Genomic DNA, 22,351 nt, shown 5'->3' with positions numbered 1-22,351 from the left:
ATAAATATAAGCGCTCTAGACAGTGTAGTGTGTATGATTGGTCCTGAGTGTTTTTTTGTCAGTCTGGTTCCCAGTTTGGAGATATTGAGCAAGTGGACTGGACCCTTAGCAGAGTTGGGAGGATCCACAATGGTACTAATGACACGAGTATGGACAGGTTCTGGTTCCGCAGGACAGATTCATAGAATGAAAAGTGAAGATCAGGGAAAACTGGGTGGAACAATTAGTATAAAAGTTTTTAGATTACAGCCCACTGTCTCCATTATTTCCATATGTCAGTTATTGGCAATTTGGTGCAAGTAATGCCTCTTGCTTTACTTGCAAGTACAAAGGATATTTCATAAGAGATATCTCATTGTTTAATTTTCAATGAGAGGATTCGGTCTTCCAAGACAAAGTTCCGTAAATGTTTAGCTTTTCTGTCAAGTAGAATTAATTTAAAACTACTTTACAACAGAATCCTGTCCATTCTCTCCCTTCCTCTATAATATGTAGAGGAAAAACTAACAAGGATGGTCATTTTATTGCTGCATTTGATATACAACAAAAACCATTGTTGAACATGAAACATCCAGGACTTTTTTGTGCACTAAAAATAGCCACTAGTTTTAGCTAATTGTAATTATGGCTGTGAAATCATGAAGTCATGTATGCCAATGAAATTCCCCACACTTCCCTATGCAATTATGCTATCTAATACTGAAAATGAACCATGCTTATTGTTCTTTATTTCTTAGGATCTGAATTGCCTTATTGAGAGGTATTTAACACCTTTGCAGAAGGAAAGCTTTCTGACACAGGATGAGGTATGCCGTCATTATGTTTTAGTCATATTCCATCTCTCTTTAAGGATTGTTTCTGCAAAATTATTTAGTATTTAAATGGAGTGTGTGGGTGGAGATGGTCTGCTCTGGTGAGAGATCTACATGCTGGATACCAGACAATTTCTGTTGTTTTTGAATCCCTGCTATACTGATTTTTTTTTAGTTCTTAAAGGAACAAAAATGTAATGTAAACATTTTTAAGAAGAACATGCATGAGTCAAGCAGGAAGGCAAATGTTCTTAAAGCTGTCCTTTTGGGATCTTATCATCCAGGTTTCTGCCAGGTCACACTTTGTTATGAAATTAGTTAAAATAGTGTTAAATACATGTTTAAGGAAAGAGGAGAATAAAGTTAAGTTTTATCTATTAACTAGTTTTCGTGATCTTTCTTATGTACTGATTATATCTTTGATTGTAAAAGGAGTTTAGTTTTTCTTAAAAACAAAATGTTGTTGTAATATGTTTTATACAAATATCTTTTAAGATTTCCCCTTTCTTGAATTTGCAGTTTTCTACAGCTTAGCATATAAAACAAAGTGAGTTGTGCAGCTGATCTATTTTTGTTGTTTTTTTCTAACAGCTTGATGTGCTTTTTGGGAACTTGGCCGAAATGGTAGAATTCCAGGTGGAATTTCTTAAAACACTTGAAGATGGGACAAGGCTGGTTCCTGACTTGGAAAAGCTTGAAAAAGTGGATCAGTTTAAAGTAATGTGGACAATCTGCTTCCTAAAACACATTGAGAGCATTGCTAGTTTGTTAGAGCTCAATAAGGTGTTTGGTTGCCTGAAATATTAACTAAAGCAGACTCATCTTGTGCAGCACTTTTGCTCATAGGATAGAGAGGGTTTAAAACCTGAACAACATTAAAGATGAAAAAAACTTTCCTTACCTCATGAAGAACATGCTGCTTTAATCCTATTTTATAATCACAATTACAAAAGAGTGTGTAATTGTGGTTACACACTCTTTTGTAATGGTGTGATCTTACAGGAGTAAAAAGTTAGATTTTTCTTCTGCTTTATTCCACTTTGAGCTTAGCTGACATACGTCGATTTTGACACAAAGCACCAACTCATGATTTAGCAGCAGTGGGATTTTTTAGCACCGTTTGCTGGGATCTGAATTTCAAGATGTATTTTTGAAAGCTGCCCACCAGCATGCTTACAGAGTCAAATTGTATCTGGCACTTGTTTCCATACCATTATGTAACTGTGCTCACAACTGAATTTCACACATATCAGCAGTGCAATAATAATTTGTATACATAAATTGTCAAGGATTTTAACACGTCTGAAGTCTGAAACTGCACTTCACAGTTTCAAGTATATTTCAGGTTTACGGACTGTCAGATTTGGATTAATAAAATTTAGGACTGGAAAATCTGCATTTTTTTATGAGACATCTGACAGCCTCTTTCTTCCTTTCCCAGAAAGTTCTCTTCTCTCTTGGAGGCTCCTTCCTGTACTATGCAGATCGTTTTAAGATCTACAGTGCATTCTGTGCCGGTCATACAAAAGTCCCAAAGGTTCTTGTAAAAGGTAACTAATGCCATGTCAGTTCTTTCAAAGGCAATTTTTCTTAAACCATTTGCCTCCTCATTTTCCGTGTGATCATTGTAGCTGTTTACAGGGTGAAGGACGAACAAAAAACAAGAGCAAGTGTGACTTGCAAATGGAAAATACTGCACATAGTTACGGATGTTGTGTTTTATTGGAAACTAGTAAATAAACAACCCTAGATCTAGGTGAGATAAGCCTCCAGTTCTTTGTACTTGTACCCAGGTTTAATGAAAGATGTATTTTCTCCAATTATTAAATGGTTTTTAATTTTTTTTAATTGTTTTTGCAGAAAAATCTTATCATTTTAATAGGTTTCTAAAGGTTGTACTTATGAGACCCTGTCAAGAAACTATTATTAAAGATGCTAATCTGTGTTTTTTCGGCCTCAGCTAAAACAGACCCTGAATTCAAGGCTTTCCTGGATGCCCGGAATCCCAAACAGCAGCACTCCTCTACGCTGGAGTCTTACTTGATCAAGCCCATCCAGCGTGTGCTGAAATATCCACTGTTGCTGAAGGAGCTGTATTCTCTGACTGACCCAGAGAGTGAGGAACATTATCATCTCGATGGTAAGGGATGTCATAGCACCTAAGCTAGCACTGGCCAAAATATTGGGAATCCTCGCTGGTTAGCAGCCATATCACCCTTCAACTTGCAACTGGCAACCCACTGAGGCTAAGCAGCTGTGAGGCTGGTCGGTACCTCGATGGGAGACCTCCTGGGAAAAACTAAGGTTGCTGCTGGAAGAGATGCTAGTGGGGCCACCTGGGGGCGCTCACACACGGTACACCCTATGGTCCTAATGCCCCAGTATAGGGACACTATACTGTGAAAAGGTGCCGTCCTCTGCATAAGACATAAAACCGAGCGTTTCTCAAAAAGAGCACGGGTGTAATCCTGGCGTCCTGGCCAAATTTCCCATTGGTCCTTACCAATCATGGCCTCCTAATAATCCCCATCTATAAATTGGTTTCATCACTCTGTTGTCCTCCCCACTGATAGCTGGTGTGTGGTGAGCATACTAGCACACTATGGCTGCCGTCGCATCATCCAGGTGGTGCTGCACATTGGTGGTGGTGGAGGGGAGTCCCATTACCTGTAAAGCGCTTTGAGTGGAGTGTCCAGAAAAGGGCTATATAAGTGTAAGCAATTATTGTTATTAATTAGCATATTGGGCATCAGTGAGTTTTAGGTACAGGAGTTGGGGATCGGGCAAATATTTCACGACCAGGTAAAGAAGTCCTGTTCCGTCTCCATTCTTCTAGCAAGCTTTCTGAAGAAGGTAGTATTATGTGGAATTGACTTGCCTGTTTAATCAGTTTTGAGATGTTTTTGTGCCTGTGATGAGATGCAAGTATCTCAGTCTAACTTCTGTTCGCCTGCCACCAAGAGAGGCTGTCCGTTTCATGGTGGGTTCATTATTTTGGCAGAGTCAGATTGTGTGGGGGTGATGTTCAAGGAATCCTGCAAACGTACAGTTGTCAATATCTTTTCTTTATCCTCATCTACACCTTCCTGTTCCTCTCAAGAGCAAGCACACACAGAAAACACTCTTCTTGAAGCTTATTGGAAAAAGAGAACCTCCATAGCTTCTGTATCATGGGTCTCCGGTTTCCAAGAAACTATTTAAAAGATTTGTCATATTTTGTGCATTTCATTCACACACAGTCTTTGATCTAATGTCCACTTAGGAAACTGTTTTACACTGTTTGACTTTGCCATTTTTTGTAAGACATGTAAGATAATAATAATAATAATAATAATAATAATAATAATTGCTTACACTTATATAGCGCTTTTCTGGACACTCCACTCAAAGCGCTTTACAGGTAATGAGGACTCTCCTCCACCTCCACCAATGTGTAGCATCCACCTGGATGATGCGACGGCAGCCATAGTGCGCCAGAACGCTCACCACACATCAGCTATCAGTGGGGAGGAGAGCAGAGTAATGTAGCCAATTCATAGAGGGGGAGTATTAGGAAGCCATGATTGGTAAGGGCCAATTGGAAATTTGGCCAGGACACCGGGGTTACACCCCTACTCTTTTCGAGAAGCGCCCTGGGATTTTTAATGACCACAGAGAGTCAGGACCTCAGTTTTACATCTCATCCGAAAGACGGCGCCTGTTTACAGTATAGTGTCCCCATCACTATACTGGGGCATTAGGACCCACATGGACCACAGGGTGAGCGCCCCCTGCTGGCCCCACTAACACCTCTTCCAAAAAGATGGTCTTTTCTGTATGTCCTTGTTTATATAAATGCCTTTTACAAAGATTATTCACTCCATTGTCTGTGTTCATAAGAGCTGATATGTTTAGATGCTATTAAAGTTGCAAATCCAGGAATTCACACTCAAATATAGTGTTTTGTTGAATTGGTGCTATGACTATGGGTAGGTGTAGTTCACCTCTCTTTGCTATTTACCAGAAGATAATAGGCTCAAATAGCAATGAATCTTGGTAGCTGAATACATATTCACATAAAGCAGGAGATCTAATATTTCCCTTTTAAACTTTTCTGTGAATGCTTTCATTAAAGTGAAAACTGTGCTGGTTGTTCAGAGCGTCGTCTGAGGATTTTGAAATCATTTGAAAAGGTCATTTCCCCCCCTAACCCTACTCCCACTCCAGTTGTCCTTCCTCATTGCTTTGCAGGGCTGTAAGAGTTGTTCTTCAGCTTTTTTCTGGGTGACTAAGACGATGAGCTTGCAAATCGTTGATATCCAGCATGTACCATTAACATCTAGAGATACAAAACTACTTTTGATGTGTTGGAAGCTTTGCCAAGAAAATTGGCTCAGAGGCAGCAGAGCGTAGCTTTATTCCCACTATCGGGTTGTAAGTTTCTTCTGAGGCAGAATTGTAGCAGGAGGCTTTTCTGAAAAAAAGTCCTGTTCTTGCTGGATCTTGTTGTTTGAACACTTGTATGAACATACAATGGTCTTCTGCTCATGTCCTTTCCTTTGTTTCTTTATAAGAATTGAATACCTTAATTTTGGTATGTAAACTTATCATTCCACTCATTAATTGTCAGTACAAAAGTATTCCAGTGTGAGTGAAAGCTGATTGATAAACCAGAATTAGGAGCTGTTGAAACTGTCCTCTGACAAGAGAATAATGGATTGATCTGTTAACATGTGTAAAAGGCAAGGACACAGTCCAGGCAGGGAACTTTTACAATCCCATGTACTTCAGAATGGAAGCTGCATTTTCACCCTAATACAAGGGTGAAAAAGGTTAAGCTGAATTATAAATATCAAGAGGTCTCCTTTGTGAGAGCTGTATTTCTGTTACACTTTCCACGTGACTTTTTTACAGTGCTGAAAATAGGTTTGTGAACCCCCAATATAAGTACTGGAATTACAAGTTCTTATATCCTCGTTTAATTGAAAGCAGTCCTTTCTTGCCAGATAACTAAAATGTTTTATATGTAACATTTCAATTTGTTGTTTTAGGCATGGTGTATAAAGAATGAATAAGAATAGGTGCTTGTGAAACAAGTGAACCCCTAGTTTTCCTAACACAGTGCTGGTGCGAGAGGGGATGATTCTATCTTTACAGGAGACAAATTTACAATATATACTGTGCTGCCAGTTTTTTGTGAACTAATTACCCCTGTTTAGAATTCAGCACAATGGTATTGTCACCTCAATGATGTATTACAGCTCAAGGAATTGAAGCTAAAGTTCCGCACATAGATACAAATAGATGTGATGTCTGTCCTTCTCTTTACTACCTTTAGTTGCAATGAAAGCCATGAACAAAGTTGCAAGCCACATTAATGAAATGCAGAAGATCCACGAAGAATATGGTACCGTTTTTGACCAGCTGATTGCTGAACAGACTGGTGAGAAAAAAGAGGTGAGTTTTTTTTAAGTCATGTCTGCTCCAGGGATTAAACATCTGCATGAGCTTGTGTTGAATACAAAAAAAAGTTTTATTTTAGTAGAAGCTAAACTTTCTCCCAGGTGCTAGTAATTTGATCAGATGTTTTATAGCTGGATGTGTCAAAGGAGCAGTATTTTCTTAAAATGATTCCAACACCCCCTGCTGTTAGAGCCATTTGTTTATTGGCACCATAGCTCTTTGCCTTATTGGCTTGCAATCACCTGGCATCTCCTGACTAGTTCTTAAACCCTCTCAGCCATGCCCAGTTGACACTCAGTTGGTGCTCATCAACTGAGTGTCAATTGGGGATCCCAGACACAGTCAATGTGAACAACAACATGGAATGGGCTCAAAGCATTGATGCTTGATGCCTGGACCATATGGTTAAACTTCCTCACCAGGCGGCTCAGGAGCTCTGCCTTTTTGTAATTAAATGATGGCTTTTTTAATCCATTTTTACCACCACCTGCCAGTTTTGCAATGTTCTTGTATTGCAATGTCACCTTGTGACCAGCATGTAACAACTCTTTTTGTCTTGCAGTAAAATTTCCAATCTAGCCAATGGGAGCCTAGATGACTGTGTGTCCAGTCTGCTTTCCTTCTGTTCGCCTTTGACCAATCAGACTGTAGAACTATTTTAGGTTAGGGGAAGGGTGTTAAATGAGGTAGAAAAGTGGGAGGATCAGAAAAGATTAATGGTGGTGAAAGTTTCTTTAACAAACCACATTCACCCTAAATATCCTTAAATGGGAAAAAAAAAAACACTTATCAAGTACTTGGCTCTTCGCACTGTTGTGGCGTACTGCTGAAAATAGGCTATTATTAACTTTTTTGTATTCTGGCAGGTATTTTTTTTTTACAGATATGTACTAAGAAGGTTCTTCCGTTACTTCTATTACTATTAATAAACACAAAATATATGTAAATATCCTAATGCCACAAGATTAATAAAGTTTTTCCCCATATTCTTAGTTTTGTTTTTACTTGTTTTTATGACATAAAATTATTTGTTTTTAAGTTTTGTCTGTTTATTCCATAAAAATAAACCAACCAAGTGTGTGTGTGGCACTCCCACTAGTGAGGAAATATTCTGATACCAAGTTCATAATTTGCTATTTTAAAAGCTCTAATGTGATATTGCAAATATTTATTAACCTCCTTTTGAGTAGATCCATCCACATACTACTGTATGTACAGCAGCGATGATTTTCAGAACTTTCCTTTTTGTTTGCCTTTTCAATTAAACTTTCAGTTAAGTATCACTAAATAATATTTTGTGCTACCTCCCCCCACCCAGCAATAATCTGTAAAAGAATTTCAGTTCTTGGTCAATCTCTCCCAGGGGAGCTGACTCACTGCGGCTTTTTATTAAACTGAAATAACAAGGGTCTGTGTTGCAGGTTGCTGATCTGTCAATGGGTGATCTACTGCTCCACACCACTGTCGTCTGGATCAACCCCCCTGCTTCTTTAGGAAAATGGAAGAAGGACCCAGAACTTGCTGCATTTGGTATGTTGGGAAAAGTCTTAATCTCTCATAAAAACTGCTGTTTGACAGCACTATTTCCAGAATCTTGGAGGTTTTTTGAGGATAGATGTTTAACCTGCTCTCTAGGCTTTATCTTAAAAGGGGGTTAAAAAGGTCTTGGGCCTTTCTCTGATTGTGATAGGAATTAACTTTATCTACAGTAGGAAGATATTTATGCAAATTTATGTTTGGAGCTAACAGTTAAAAGTGATATCTAATGAAATGTCAGTTAATGCAATTTACCTACAGGTAAAAGCAAGCGTACATTAATGCTAATTATAGGGAAAAAAATTCAGGGAAGTCTTGTTATAAATAAATGTATGTAGGGTTATCTTAATCCCATACTCCCTGTTCCTACCGCTTGAAAATGTAGAAAATATTGTCCTGCTGGATACCTCATTACTGTCTATGTCAGTTCTGAGACTTGAGATGTTTGGGAAGACAAAGGTTTGAGAGTGGAGTATTCACAATTTACAATAGGTTCTGCCCTCTACTCCTTTTGCTGTAACGTAATTGCTTCATGTATAGGAAAATGGCATAGTCAGGTCATCTCTACAAGCTGTTCTTATCTGTGTATTTTATTAGCATGACGGTAAAAGTAACGGTAACAAACTCTTTGAAACAGATACAGTATATAGCTAATGCCAGAGAATGCTAAATGTCTGAATGTCTAAATGCTAGAATGTCTGTTAAAAGCAGTGTTGACATGGTGTCAACCTTCCACCTTTTTTTCCTTTCTTGCAGTCTTCAAAACTGCCGTCGTGTTCGTTTACAAAGAGTGCTCCAAGCATAAGAAAAAAATAGTAAGTACTGCTCTTCAGAACCTCGACAAAAATGTAATGGACTCAAGCCAGGAAGTCACAGGGGTGAAATATCATGTTTATTCAAAAACAGCAACACATTCATGGGGAATGTCTTTTGATAATAACTGATTACTCTTCACCTAGAAGCTTTATTTAGCTGTCATTATTCTTAAAATACGAAATCCTCCTGTGAGCTGTGTAATAAGCCAGATTAATTCCTGAGCTGCTCTATTGTGAACGTGCTGAATTTTTTCTGTTCCTGGCACAGGGCACATCTCACAGGGCCTCCATCTCGGATGAAAGAGACCCCTTCAGGTTCCGCCACATGATTTCCACTGACGCCCTTCAGGTCCGCGCTTTGGCAAGCACAGGTGTGCATTTCCTCTTCTTTCCTCTGCTTCTCACGCTTTCCCAGCAGGAGCAAAGGACTTCACTGAAGAACTGAAAGGGGTTAAATGGGAGTGAGCATTTGCACTCCCTAAGAAGGAACTGATTGATGTGTTCTTGACTTTCTGAACTCGAGGAGTTCTGGAGCCTAACGAAAGAAAATAACCACTCAACACGCCAACAAAAACAATTCTGTTTGTGATGACTGATTGAATAGTTTGATGTTGTTAAGGATTTTATTATTAGATGCTTTCCTTCCCACTGATCAAAGGGGTACATGGGCAAGAAATGCCCTAACTTTATTTTTATGTATTTGTTAATGTGAAAGAATGTAGTTTCACCATTTACAAACTGATTGACCAAGGCTATATGAGATTGAAGGCTCAAATTAAAGAGGAATTTGTTTTAGCTAGTCCAGCAACTGAGATGCTATAAGTAGTGACTTTGCTTTTGTGCCCAAAGATGCGGAGGGATCCACAGTGTGTGAGGTTGTTCATGTGAAGTCAGAATCCGAGGGCAGACCAGAAAGAACCTTCCATCTTTGCTGCAGGTGAGAATTATCACTGTAATGCGTACAAGGGATTTCAAGAGTTTAGCCATTTTTTTTTCACCTGCTTTGCTGATCTGACATCCTATTGTTTAAAAATTTAAAAGCAACCCTACAATCTATATTTTATTGAAGTCAGAGGCCATGGAAAAGTCACTCGTGTTAATTGTTTGTTCTATAATGTTATTTTCTAGTCTCCTCAGCTTTTGAAACCATTTGGGTTTTATCCCTGAATGTTAATTGACAAAAAGGAAGAGGAAATATTAAATAGCCATTTATAGAGCTAGGGAGCCAGTTTTATTCATTACTGGTAAAAAGTTCATTAAATAATATAGGTGCATCTTAATTAAAATGTTCAGGGTAAAAGAGCTCCGAGTATCTGAGAGTTAACTTCCCCATTGTACACAAGAGAACAGCAGAAGTTAAAGGTTCAGTTGAGGTCTACAGACTTGTCATTTGAGAATAGGGATGGCTTTGAACAAATTGGATCAAATTCAAAGTCCTACAGTATTTCCTCACATCAAACATTCTTTAAAGTGACTAAATAAAAGAGTTCCTCTTGCAGTGGGAAATGTATAAAAACAGTGAATCAGATTTAAAAATGGCTGCCTCTGTAAGATGTACTTCCCTGTGTTGGTATCTATGTACAGTTGTTTTAGTTTGTGCATTTGTCATTTTTTGATTATAGAATCACCAGTTTCCTTTTTCTGATGATAGTTTTGAGTTGAAAATTCCTATTGGTAAGACATGTTTCTTAAATTGTGCTACAAGTGCAGAAAGAGAGCAGCCTATTATGCAAGCTGGTGGACAGAAAAAAAAATTGGTGACAACCCCCAGTCCCACAGGCACCCAGCCTGTGGCAGGCTGCTGGACACTGCTCCCCTGTCCCTCAGTGCATAGGTCTGTTTGTCTGTCTCTCTCAGATTGACTACATTGGAAACCCAGCATATATAGCTTTATTTGCATGTACATCAGTCTCTCTGTGATCGCTTGTTAGTGCCTGTATCTGTCAACATCTGCCATTAGTCTTTCTACTTAATAGCCTTTCTAGGTCTGTCTCTCTTTCTGGGGCACATTTTCACTGCTACTGGCAGCTGTTGGTGAAGTAAATCCAGGACACACTAGGCTCCATTATGTTGCACTGTGGACAGCATAACAGAACACTGGCATTTATGAATTATTGAATACCCTTGTTATATCTTTCAAAATTGCATGTGACTGAAAGCATGTAACTGCTTGAGTTCACTTTTCTAAAGAATTCAGAACAGAATGAGCAGATAATACAGGTGTAATGCCTGAGTTGACTCAAAGTGTTAAACTTTGTGCCTCTCCTTATTTTATATGTATCGTAGTCGATTTTTGGTTTGTTTCCATATGTTTGTGAGGATTCAGAGATTATCTGCTTTGTTCACATTATTCCCTGCCTGGAGTTCTGTATGCATCAGGAGCCTCTGGCATGCTTTTAGTTTTGTAATACTTTTGGAAAAAACTTGTTCTGAAAGTGACAGTAGGTTGCTGCCTTACACTGTGGAATATGCATATCTTGCTCTTGTAAATTTAGTATGTGCAGTGACCAATTTATTTTTTATGGTCTGGAAATTGTGTATGTCTGACTCTTCAGGAATGTTGTTGCTTGTTCTTTTAATGTGAACTTCTAGTCTTTTAATGTCTTCTAGTTCTCCAGAGAGCAAAAAGGAATTTTTGAAGACACTGCACTCAATTCTGAGAGACAAACAGCGTAGACAGCTCCTCAAAACAGAGAGTTTGCCACCAAACCAGCAATACGTACCTTTCGGAGGAAAACGCTTGTGTGCCCTTAAAGGAGCAAGGCCTGTAATGAACAGAGCAGGTATGATTTCTGAGTCTTTTTAAATCCATTAGAAGAATAATGTGCTATGAGAAAGATTTGATTGAGATTTTGGTGGAGGTAAAGAGTTGACTCAACCTTTTACCAGGGAAGTGTCGGATGTCATATGGGAGTCCGAATGCCTGACTGGCCATGTGGGATGCTTGGAACACTTACACCTTTCAGAAACAGATGGCAACACACTGAAAATGTAGATGGTGTGTGGGCAACTGTTCCTAAAGGTTTCAAACAGTGAAGATCCTTGCTAGGATTCAACCTCCACATGGAGTATCGTCCAGATGTGGCCAGTTTAGCTGACTGACCTGAACGAGAGTTGAGGCGGGCTCGAGTCAGGCAGGGTATCCTCTGCTTGCTATGCAAGAGCAACCCCCAGGATGTACTGTTTGCCTACAAGCTTTCAGTCTTGTAAACAAGACCCATTTCCCCAGCCTGCACTACAAGGCACTGTGGAGTTCACAGCATGTCAAACGATAAACGTGTCCCAGGGATGCTTTCTCCATGCAAGGGGCCGAGTATGCAGAGGAATTGTAGCTTGAAGTCACATTGGTTAACATCCGGCAAAAAGGAAAGTAACCCACTGGGGGGGTGGGGGGGGAGTGTGCTTGTGGGCATCTTCTGTAGGTTGCTTTTCTAGCAGTACATCACAGCTTGTGTGAGATAACTGAGCTAAAAACTGGGTCCTTGTCCAGTCTGTGTTTTCATTTCAACCAAGTCATATTCCTCTGTCAGTTCCAGTTCCGCCTAAAGGATTTCTTGACCAAAAAATGTCTACATATTGTTCCTAGCAATGTCCTCTGCTATTGGGTCTAAAAATCCAGCCTTTCTTCTACCCAGAGCAGGTGCCTCTCAGCTGTGTCTGATTCCCTAGGACTTGTAATTTTCCCATCTTCAATTTTCTCTCTGTAGATTAATTTCTTTTAACTTTTTACTGGGAACAGTAGCCCTCAGGGCGTTACCAACGGTATAAAAATAGAAACATTATTAAGAGTTTTTAATTGATATAAAAAACACTATTACCTTAAACTTGACCATCACAATGAAATTTAGTGACTCCTCTAAGTGAATATACCAGTTAAGTGCTTGCTTTAAGACCTAGAAGTAGGACAGAACACCAAAAATGCTTGAGAAATTTCCTTTGCTGCAGCTTGTGTCATATTTACCTGGTGTTGTCTATGTGGGGGTGGCACAGTGGTTATTATTGCTGCCTTGCAGCACTGTGTTCCTGTGTTCAGTTCTGGACCTGGTGTGCAATCTGTGTGGAGATTCTGTTCTTCCAATGTTTGTGTGGGTTTCGTCAGGGTCCCTCCCACAGTTCAAAAACATACTGGTAGGCTTATGGAAATATTGGCCTCGTGTATGTGCCCTGGCATCCCATCTATGGTATGCCCTGCCTCATGCCCATTGCTCGTTGGGATAGATTCTAGTTCCCCCTGTGACCCTAAATTGGATAAAGTGGTTAGAAAATGGATGGATGGATGGATGTAAATGAGCACTGGAAGTGCATAAATATTAGTATCTCCTTTGAAGAATGAAACTCCATTTTAATTGGGTTATAAACCTGACCTCTTATATCATATATCTCGCTTCTCAGTGTCGGCTCCGACCCGGACCCTGGCGCGGCGGAAGCTCGTGAGGAACCGGTTCACTATAGACACGGATGTGGTTTTCAACAGCAGCTCTGCCAGGGACCTCTCCCCGCAGGCCCTCCCAGCCACGGACACTGACCGCTGGGTAGAGGAGCAGTTTGACCTGCACCGGTACGAGGACCAAGAGGACGTGAAGGAGACCGACATCCTCAGTGACGACGACGAATACTGCGAGTCAGTCAAAGGGCCAGCAACGGAGCAGGACTTGGAGGCCCCGGTGAAGGAGCTGTCGCTCGACGGTGATGGTGACAGCGAGGGTGAGCCAGAGGACGCTCCCCAGAAGGCCGCGGAGAGTTCTCACGCCCTAAAAATGGCCCAGCTCAAGAAACAGTGCGCCGTGTCTGGACTAAACGGGACCATTGAAAGTGGTGGTGAGGAGGTGATTTGGGTGCGTAGGGAAGACTTTGTGGCCAGTGGAAATGGTGACATTTGAACTATGACCTTTCTGAGCAACTTGTGGCACCTACCTCACAAAGCTTTAAATGGTTCTTTTTAAAAAAGCCTGATCCATCCCATCTCCCCCTTCAACCTCACCCAAACTCCAACACTGGTTTCCAGACTCATAAGTCACCCACTGCCCATGTATTTAAACCCATTTAAAGCTATTGTGAGCAGGATACTTACTGTACAATCATATCTGCTAATTGTGTATTTTGGATGGGCAAGGTTTGCACATGGACTTGGGCAGCTACATCACATGGACTGCGTTTTGTTGCCAAATTTATATTTTCAGATGAGGAATCTGGGTATTTTTGGGGAAAAAAGAGGCTTGCAGAAGATGTATTATACTAAGGGCTTTGTTATTTATTCTGTTTATCAGAGGGTTCTGAGTAACTTATGATGTAAAATATTTTCAGTTGCATATCTGGCAAAATTACTGTACTTGTACATTCATTGTATGACTGCTGCGCACAGAGTTTTAGAGCACAATAAACTACTCATTTTGCTTAACATCCTTCAGATCACACCAGGAGAAAGTTTTTACATATCTGGCTCTGTTTTCATTTAAGAATGAGATTAAATATTTAAGCTTCTGCACATTGTTCCTTGAGGCAGCCTGAGTGTTGTGTTGAAGTGCAGTTTACAAATGGCATCACACACTCCAGTATTAATGAGCCCTGTTAACTGAAGATAAGGGATTTTTTAAAAAATGAATCCTGTTTTACTTGAAGTTTTATATAATGAATTAATATTTTCATGTGACCCCTACAACGACATTGAAAACAGAACAAAAGAGGGTATCAATGCAGTGCTGTGTTTTAAAGCTTTTCTATTAATTCACAGTAATGAACGCAAGTTTTTCCTCAGATCTTTTGCAAGCAGTTCTTAGATTCTACATACAAATCATTTCTTACCCTCAGATATAAAAGTTACACTTGCTGTCACCAACTGCTGTACATTTTTGAAAATCATGATCCAGAGTAACATACACAAAGCACAACAAATCTCTAAGGCTGTGTTAATATGTATGATGAAGCCTTTAATTACTTTGAAAAACTGAATTAACTTAAACTTAAAATAAAACCTTGGAATGTTCCAGGTTTTTTATTGAATAGCTGACTCCCTGCAATATATATTAATACAAGAAAAGTTTTAGTGATTATCTGAGGTAGTCTTGTAGGTGGACAATATAGAAATCTCTTATAAACCCCATTATGCCAAGAACGGATTGTTCTAAAGCTACTGATTTGGTTGTGTGATGACATTTTGTAAAATTTTCTTAACGCTGACATCAACAAATTCCTCCTGTGATGTGTATGTATATGTTGGTTATTTTAGAGGTGCTGGTGACTTTTTTACATTCTTAAAGCTGCTACTCCTGCATCTGTGAGTTCTTTAATATCTTTATTTTTGTATTTGCAATGTTTTTTTGCTTAATCACCTTAGGTAACGTGTACATAGCAGCTCTTGTTTAAGAATGAACAGTACAATATAGATAACCTATATTCCATAGCACATGGGTATTTTTTTCTACTCGGGTGTTGTTCGATAGTAACCTGCTGATGCATGCTGCCATTTCTTTCTGTACATACAAGTAATGTCACTTCTGTAAGACAAGCTAAGGGGTTCTTAATATATTTCTTTTTTTTATAAGCTAAAAAGTCTATTTTTTATGTTTTTAGGAGTACTGTTCTGAAAAGATGTAAATGCCTGTCAAAAAAAAAACTAAATAAAGACAAGGTAATATCCTGGTTATGAAGTCTTCTTTTTAAAAAAGTAAAACTTTGGTACATGAGACACAGGGTCTTAATGTACTTGTCAAATCATGTGATAATTCAGCATCTGGAGTGGTTGGCCCATTAGTGGGTTACAAACCAGACTGATGGTTTCTAACACAATGGTTTAGTACAAAAATGCTGCACACTGCAGTTTTCGGCCTGCAGCTCAGTCCTCAACTGGTCTGGGCTTCTCGTGAGCAACCCTCACTGTCGCTTGTACCCACACTCCGGTCCTTGCAGCTTCGAGTGGCCCTATTGCAGACCAGGTGGTGGTGGTGATGAGCCCCACCCCATGGTGCAGTGTTGGCACCTGACTTTCTCCCTCAACTTTTCCCACCTTCTGCCTCAGCTCAGCACCCCTGTGTCCCCTATTCCTTCCTGAAATTATTTCATAGTCCCTTGTCTTCACAAATGGTCTCCATTTCTTCATTCTGGTTCTATGTCAGCATTTTGTGACCTGAATCTCATCTTTTTTTGTGAAGGCTCTCTGTGGGGCCAAATAATGTAACCCCATTGTCATCTGTACCTAAAATAAAACTCAGAGCATCACACCCTGAGTCTTCACACTTGGTCATTTTGGAAAAGTTAGAAAGGCTTGTATTTTTCTAGAAAGCAAATACCCGTTCAGTTCCATGAAAAGGTATTTACTCCCTTTCAAATTTTCTGGGTTTTTTTGGGTATATTTTTGCCACTGAATCATATCAGAGCTCCATGTGGGTCCTAGTGATCTACAAAGCCAGTCTGAGTGAACAAATAATACCAAAGTGTGGTCATTGTTTCAATTATTTCATAAATCACACAACATCCAATATCCCTGTGTGAAAAGGTGAATATCCCACTGGTTCAATCAATTAAAGGAACAACTAGGGACAGCTAGCTAATAACATAATTACTCAGAAATTCAGAAAATCTGAAAGGGGGGGTAAATACTTTTTTCATGGAACTGTGTCCCCTTTTTCTTCATTTTCTCAACTGTCCTCATTCATCCATCCTTCTATTTTCAAACTGCTTCATGTAGTTCAGGGTCGCAGGGTAGGTGGAGCCTATCTCAGCAAGAATCGAGTGCAAGGCAGGAAACCCTGTGGATGGGTCGCCACTCCATCACAGAACAGACACACTATAGCTAAGTTTCTCAGAAGCCTGTTATCCTACCAGTATATCTTTGGACTGGGGGAATAATCCAATGCAAACATGGGGAGAACATGCTCCATACAGTACCCAGAATTGAACCAAGGCCCCCAGTGTTATAATAATATTTGCTTACACTTATTTAGCGCTTTTCTGGACACTCCACTCAAAGCGCTTTATCTTTACAGGTAATGGGGACTCCCCTCTACCACCACCAATGTGCGCCAGAACGCTGACCACACATCAGCTATCAGTGGGGAGGAGAGCAGAGTAATGAAGCCAATTCATAGAGGGGGATTATAAGGGGCCATGATTGGTACGGGCCAATGGGAAATTTTGCCAGGACGTCGGGGTAACACCCCTACTCTTTTCGAGAAATATCCTGGGATTTTTATTGACCACAGAGAGTCAGGACCTCGCTTTTATGTCTCATCTGTTTACAGTATAGTCACTATACTGGGGAATTAGGACCCACATGGACCGCAGGGTGAGCACCCCCTGCTTGCCCCACTAACACCTCTTCCAGCAGCAACCTTAGTTTTTCCCAGGAAGTCTCCCATCCAGGTACTGAGCAGGCTCACAGGTGGCTAGTGATATGGCTGTTGGCTTTTGTTGCAAGTGAAAATGCCACCACTGTATTTGATGTTGTTTGCATTGGTATTGGTTAATGGTACTAATTTGAAATGCATCTCTCATACAATGCAGGATATGTTTCACCAAATTTAGGATCTCCATGCAACGGTCCTTACTGTTTATTGTATATACAATCACAAATTTAGCAGCAGACATACAGATGCTAATGCACAGAGGAAAATGCAAGGACAACATTAATTGATGTTGTGTATTTCCTTTTTTGATTTGGCTTAAGTGATCTTTCTTACCTGTTGTTTTTAATTGGAATTTATAGTATTAAATCACACCTTGTAAGATCAGACAAAGTTGTCCATATGTGCAATGTCTTTGACTTTTTTGATGTGTTTCAATGTATGGTGTGAGGTAGTGAGAGGTGGCTTTGTGAAAAAATCACCTGTTAACTGGAAAACTTGCTAAAGGAGGCACAGATGGTCTAAATAATTAGCAATCAGAGAGAGTGAAATTCTGTGTGAAGAAAAGGAATTGCAATAATAGGCTCTGCTTGGGATTAGCTACACCTCTGGCTAATTGAGAGACTAATAAGAACATCAAAGAGAGCAAGGGTTTCAGTTTGTCTTGGCTTCAGCCTGCAAAGAGTGTTAGAAAATCATTAAAAACACATTGAGCTGGCCTGTGGAACTCAGTGATGCTAGAGAAAATGCAGCTTGTGTTGTGTGGTGTTACAGGTAATAATATTTATGTATAAAGTGCCTTTCCAAACCCAAAAAGGCTGTACATAGTGAGTAAAGAAAAAAGTAAAAGAAAAGATTCAGCAAAAACATAGAATAAAATCTAGGGCAATCAGACATAGACCCTAGGGAAAAAGGTGAGTTTTGAGCATAGATTTGAAGAGAGTCACAGAATTTGTCTTTCAAAGAGTCAGAGAAAGGGCATTCCATAACAAAGGAGCATTGACAATCAACACCTGGAGGATTAGAAAATCACTTGGAAATGTAGGAGTGTATCCTGTCCCCACAGCTGAGAGAGGAGTCTGGTTAGCACAAGTTAAGTCTTAAGTACTTCCTTAGTCTCACAATCAGCAGATAGTTTGTAATCTCAGAGAGTAAGCAAGAGAAAACAAAAAACAGGTCACTGCTCTGTCAGGAGGCTATAGAGAAGTGTCCCTGTACAAAATGGATCAGATGGTACTCTTTCTATAAATTGATATTAGGCCTTTTTCCAAGTCTAGTCACATTCTGCACAGTCACTGAAATGTTGAAATTGATTACGTTGATAGCTTTGTTGTGCCATCTAATGTAAGTCATTTTAAATCTTTTAATCTAATCTAAAGTCTTTAGCACAATGTTCCTATCACTCTTACCTTACCGCTTGTGGAGCTCCTCATGTCTGCCTCATTTTGGGAACTTCAGACTTGATGGCCTATATCCACAGAAACCAGCACAAACCAGCTCAACTCTACCAGCAAAAGAGAATCCACCTAACAGCCTCTGTTGTTTGAAATCTAGTTTACGATAAGTATAAAAATATGTATAAAGAGGGTTTTATGGTTATAAAGCTGGAAACATCTCTGTTTAAATTATGCTTTGACATCTGCTCCACCTTGCTAACAAAAGAGTCAGTGACAGAGTGGTGGATCAATTGCTGTCAGAGTCAGCTGAAATTGCCTGTGTCTTCTTGTGTTGCAGATGAGGAGGATTAGATGCATTTTGAAGCCATAACTATTGTCTTATCTATGAACTGAGAATGCTGTCAACACATATTACGCAACAGAAAGGCTGGTATGGAAGGAGACAACCTTTCTTCATCTTTCTGTTAATAAGTTATTCAGCATATGGGTGGCAGAATGCTTAAGAGTTTCAGCCTCACAGCTGTCTGTGTGGAGTTTACAGGTTTTCCTAAAGACATACTGACTGTGTCTGATTGGTAGTTTAAAGGACCTCTTTCTCTTTGACAGACGTGTCCCATCCTGTCCTCTCTATTCATGCAGTGCCCTGTGCTTCCATTATGAGAAGCTCACTGACAGTGAATGGGTGTTAAATGCCTTAATAGTTGTGATTTTTAAACATAGCAGCAACTTTTGCATATCCCCATTATCATGTGTATATATATAGTGCTGCAACAAATAAGGATTTTACATTTTTGAATTTCCTGCATGGTGTTACAATACATCAAAATACTTAGGGCTGACAAAAAGGCAATACTCTTATATTTTCATATTTTTGTCATATCACCAGATCACAGACTGTCACGGTGATGCAGTGGTTAGCATTGCTGCCTGGCAAGATCTGCAAGCCCAGGTCCAATTCCTTGGGTAGAGTTTGGATGGCTTCCTGATTTTACTGACTGAGTTTCCTCCCACAGTCCAAAGAAATACTGGTAAGTTAATTGGCTTCTGTGAAAACTGGCCCTAGTACAGTATGTGTGTGGCTGTTTGCTTCTGTGTCTGCCCTGTGGTATGCTGGCGTTCCAGGGTGTATCCTGCCTTATGCACATTGTTTACCAGACTAAGCTCCCCCCCCGTTACCCCACCCTAGGTTACCCTGAATTGGATAAAGTGCTTATAAAACAGATGGATGGAACTCCATATCAAGCTGCAGTGTTTTATGCAGGTACAGGTGAATCAAAGTCTAATGCACTGACTCCATCTTGACAGCAGATGGAGCACTGAAGTTGAAACAGGCTCTGATATAAGTGTGGAAAACCTTACACATAAATACAATACCATCATACAAATAATCTCTTAATCATATATGTAAAAAACGGAAAGCTGACCTTTGTCAAAAATTTGAAAAGACCAGTGATTTTTTTCAATGGTCAGCCAACACCACTTTAAAAATCATTTTAAACTCTTCAGATGATGCTTTTGAGGTCAGCTAGGGTTTCAATGAAACTGAAAAACCTTTATTGTATTTTGAATGGAATTAAGCAAAGCCATGGTTCAGGCAGTGGACTCTGTTTAAGCCAGGAATGTCCAATCTTAGTCCAGGAGGGCTGGTATGTGTGCTGATTTGCATTCCACCTCAGATCTAAATGAGCTAACCCAGCTGGCTCCTGGCTTAACGGGACCTGTTGAACAGATTCTCTCAGCTCTTTAGGTGCTGCTGCTTTAAAGAGACCTAGAAAACCTGCAGACACACCCTCCAGGATCAGAACTCTTCAGTACAGGTGCCTCATTTAATAAAAGAAGCACGTTAATCTATATCTGTTTGCAACACTAAAGTTCAACACAGTGACAGCAGTTTTAATTGCTGGTACCTCACAAAATAACTGATGAATAATGAATAAAACATGTGTCTAATGTGCCTCCTTCTTCACCGCTTGCTGTTTGCTAAATGTCGTTCATGGGTACTAAAGTGTAGGGTCAACAAATGATTATAAATACATCTAACTATTTTCTGTTTAATGAAACAGCAATACATGGTTTTATATGTGTGTATACATGGTACCACAACTAGTGCATTCTGTCATAAAACTTTTGTACATCTTTGGCAGCTCTTCCACAGGTCATGAGGTTTGTCTATTGTCTAAACTATCTCTGAGCACTTTTGAATGTCAGGAATGTTTTGTTTGTCCTAAACCTGCTCTACCAGTTTTGAGGTTTCGGTCAGGCATTTCAGATCAAGTTATATAAACTGTGTTTCAGATGGGTTCTACACAAGACAAATTCTATTCTTCTGGGGCTCATAACTGAAATATTAACAATATTGGCCTTATTTTTAAATTTGGAAATGGGCTATACATATTTATAATATTAAATTAGATAAAAAATGGAAGAAAAAATCTATCACATATTTTCCATCCCAACATACAATACACTGTTTCAATTGTACCTCATGTTTTTTAAAAGTCAAAGCAAACCTCTGCTTGATTTGTAGAGAATTAACATTTTTTATCAGAAAATGTATATTTATTTTTTATTCTTACCATGCAATATATAACCCTGAGTCCACACTCAGAGTTATGTTATGCAATTTATAGTAAATTGGAAAGTGAATTAATCAGGGTATTATATGTTCATTCAGTTTTAAGTGGATTCATTTTTTTAACTTTGGTATTAAGCTGATGTTTGTCTTTCATGGTCTTGCTTTCAAAACAATTACATAAGGCCGGTTTGAAAGCTTCAGAGATTAAAACAGAAGGAAATGCAACTCCTTTGCTTTGATATGGTCACATACAGTAGTCCATGTTCAGGGTACTTACCATATTGGATTCTAGACCATATCTGTTGTAGACATTTTTTATCAGACAAACCATAAAGAACGATTTCTGGGGTTAAATATAATCTATTCAATATTTTTTGTGCCTGAGGTTTTTTAACCTTTTCTGAATGTAGGAATTCTTTGTTAAGCAATTGCTCACAACAAGGAACTTCCACATTTAGCTGTTTTATTTTCAGGAGAATCCTTATCCCAGGAGATGAGGACACCTTATCTCAGGACACCCAGGAGACTCCCTGTTGGCAACCACTTGTATATTATATGCTTCAGACTTACTGTAGATACTTAAATGTCTATTAAAAGTGAAAAGGGGAAAAACAAAATCACAAAACTCCGATGACTGTAGAACAAAGTTTTTCATTATTGACCTGATGCATTTTTGTCTCATAAAGTCATTAATCTCGTGGCTATCAAATTAATCAAAATGTTACAAAAACAAGAATAAAATGTCTGTATAAAGAGACTGGATTCTTTTATTCATTTCTCTATATTATTTTTGGCCAACAGCTGCTATGAGGTGTGTGAGTATCATATCAGGTTGGCCTCAGGGTTAACTAAGTCTCTGTTTACACTTGAAAAGGTGGAGTGGTAAGTTTCGACCTGGTCTATCCGGCTCTGCTGATTTGCAAGTTTCTGTTCTTTATCTCATGTACAGAAGTAATTCTGTTTAAACAGAATGATAGAACGTGGAGAAAACTAACACTCCAGGCTATATAATGGTAACTTTAAAGATCATATGACACTCTCACTATTGTTATTATAATAATAATAATTGCTTACACTTATATAGCGCTTTTCTGGACACCCCACTCAAAGCGCTTTACAGGTAATGGGGACTCCCCTCCACCACCACCAATGTGCAGCATCCACCTGGATGATGCGACGGCAGCCATAGTGCGCCAGAATGCTCACCACACATCAGCTATCAGTGGGGAGGAGAGCAGAGTAATGTAGCCAATTCATAGAGGGGGATTATTAGGAGGCCATGATTGGTAAGGGCCAATGGGAAATTTGGCCAGGGGTTACACCCCTACTCTTTTCAAGAAGTGCCCTGGGATTTTTAATGACCACAGAGAGTCAGGACCTGTGTCATTATTGGAAAACTCAGATGGAAGTCTTATATTTAAAGCATGAAATTCTC

The 22,351-nt window shown here is 39.4% G+C and overlaps 1 protein-coding gene across 5 annotated transcripts in view; it reads left to right on the top strand.

Annotated features, from left to right (window-relative positions):
* Positions 1 to 15,246, top strand: part of tiam1a (TIAM Rac1 associated GEF 1a) — a 123,607-nt gene extending 108,361 nt beyond the window's left edge. For all 5 annotated transcript variants that reach the window (XM_088639602.1, XM_088639603.1, XM_088639604.1 and 2 more), the window contains 11 exons: positions 738 to 806; positions 1,404 to 1,529; positions 2,254 to 2,362; positions 2,773 to 2,952; positions 6,130 to 6,248; positions 7,676 to 7,784; positions 8,547 to 8,605; positions 8,874 to 8,976; positions 9,455 to 9,542; positions 11,216 to 11,388; positions 12,998 to 15,246. In XM_088639602.1, the coding sequence (XP_088495728.1) occupies positions 738 to 806; positions 1,404 to 1,529; positions 2,254 to 2,362; positions 2,773 to 2,952; positions 6,130 to 6,248; positions 7,676 to 7,784; positions 8,547 to 8,605; positions 8,874 to 8,976; positions 9,455 to 9,542; positions 11,216 to 11,388; positions 12,998 to 13,485 (1,623 nt within the window). In that variant the 3' untranslated portion in view covers positions 13,486 to 15,246. The remainder of the gene's footprint in view (positions 1 to 737; positions 807 to 1,403; positions 1,530 to 2,253; positions 2,363 to 2,772; positions 2,953 to 6,129; positions 6,249 to 7,675; positions 7,785 to 8,546; positions 8,606 to 8,873; positions 8,977 to 9,454; positions 9,543 to 11,215; positions 11,389 to 12,997) is intronic.
* Positions 15,247 to 22,351: the final 7,105 nt, after the last annotated feature.

This window comes from Lepisosteus platostomus, chromosome 7 (genome assembly GCF_059453375.1).
Source record: "Lepisosteus platostomus isolate fLepPlt1 chromosome 7, fLepPlt1.hap1, whole genome shotgun sequence".
In the NCBI taxonomy this organism is placed as follows: Eukaryota; Metazoa; Chordata; class Actinopteri; order Semionotiformes; family Lepisosteidae; genus Lepisosteus; species Lepisosteus platostomus.
Note: the sequence above shows the minus strand (reverse complement) of the source record. Positions and strands in the feature narration are given on the sequence as shown.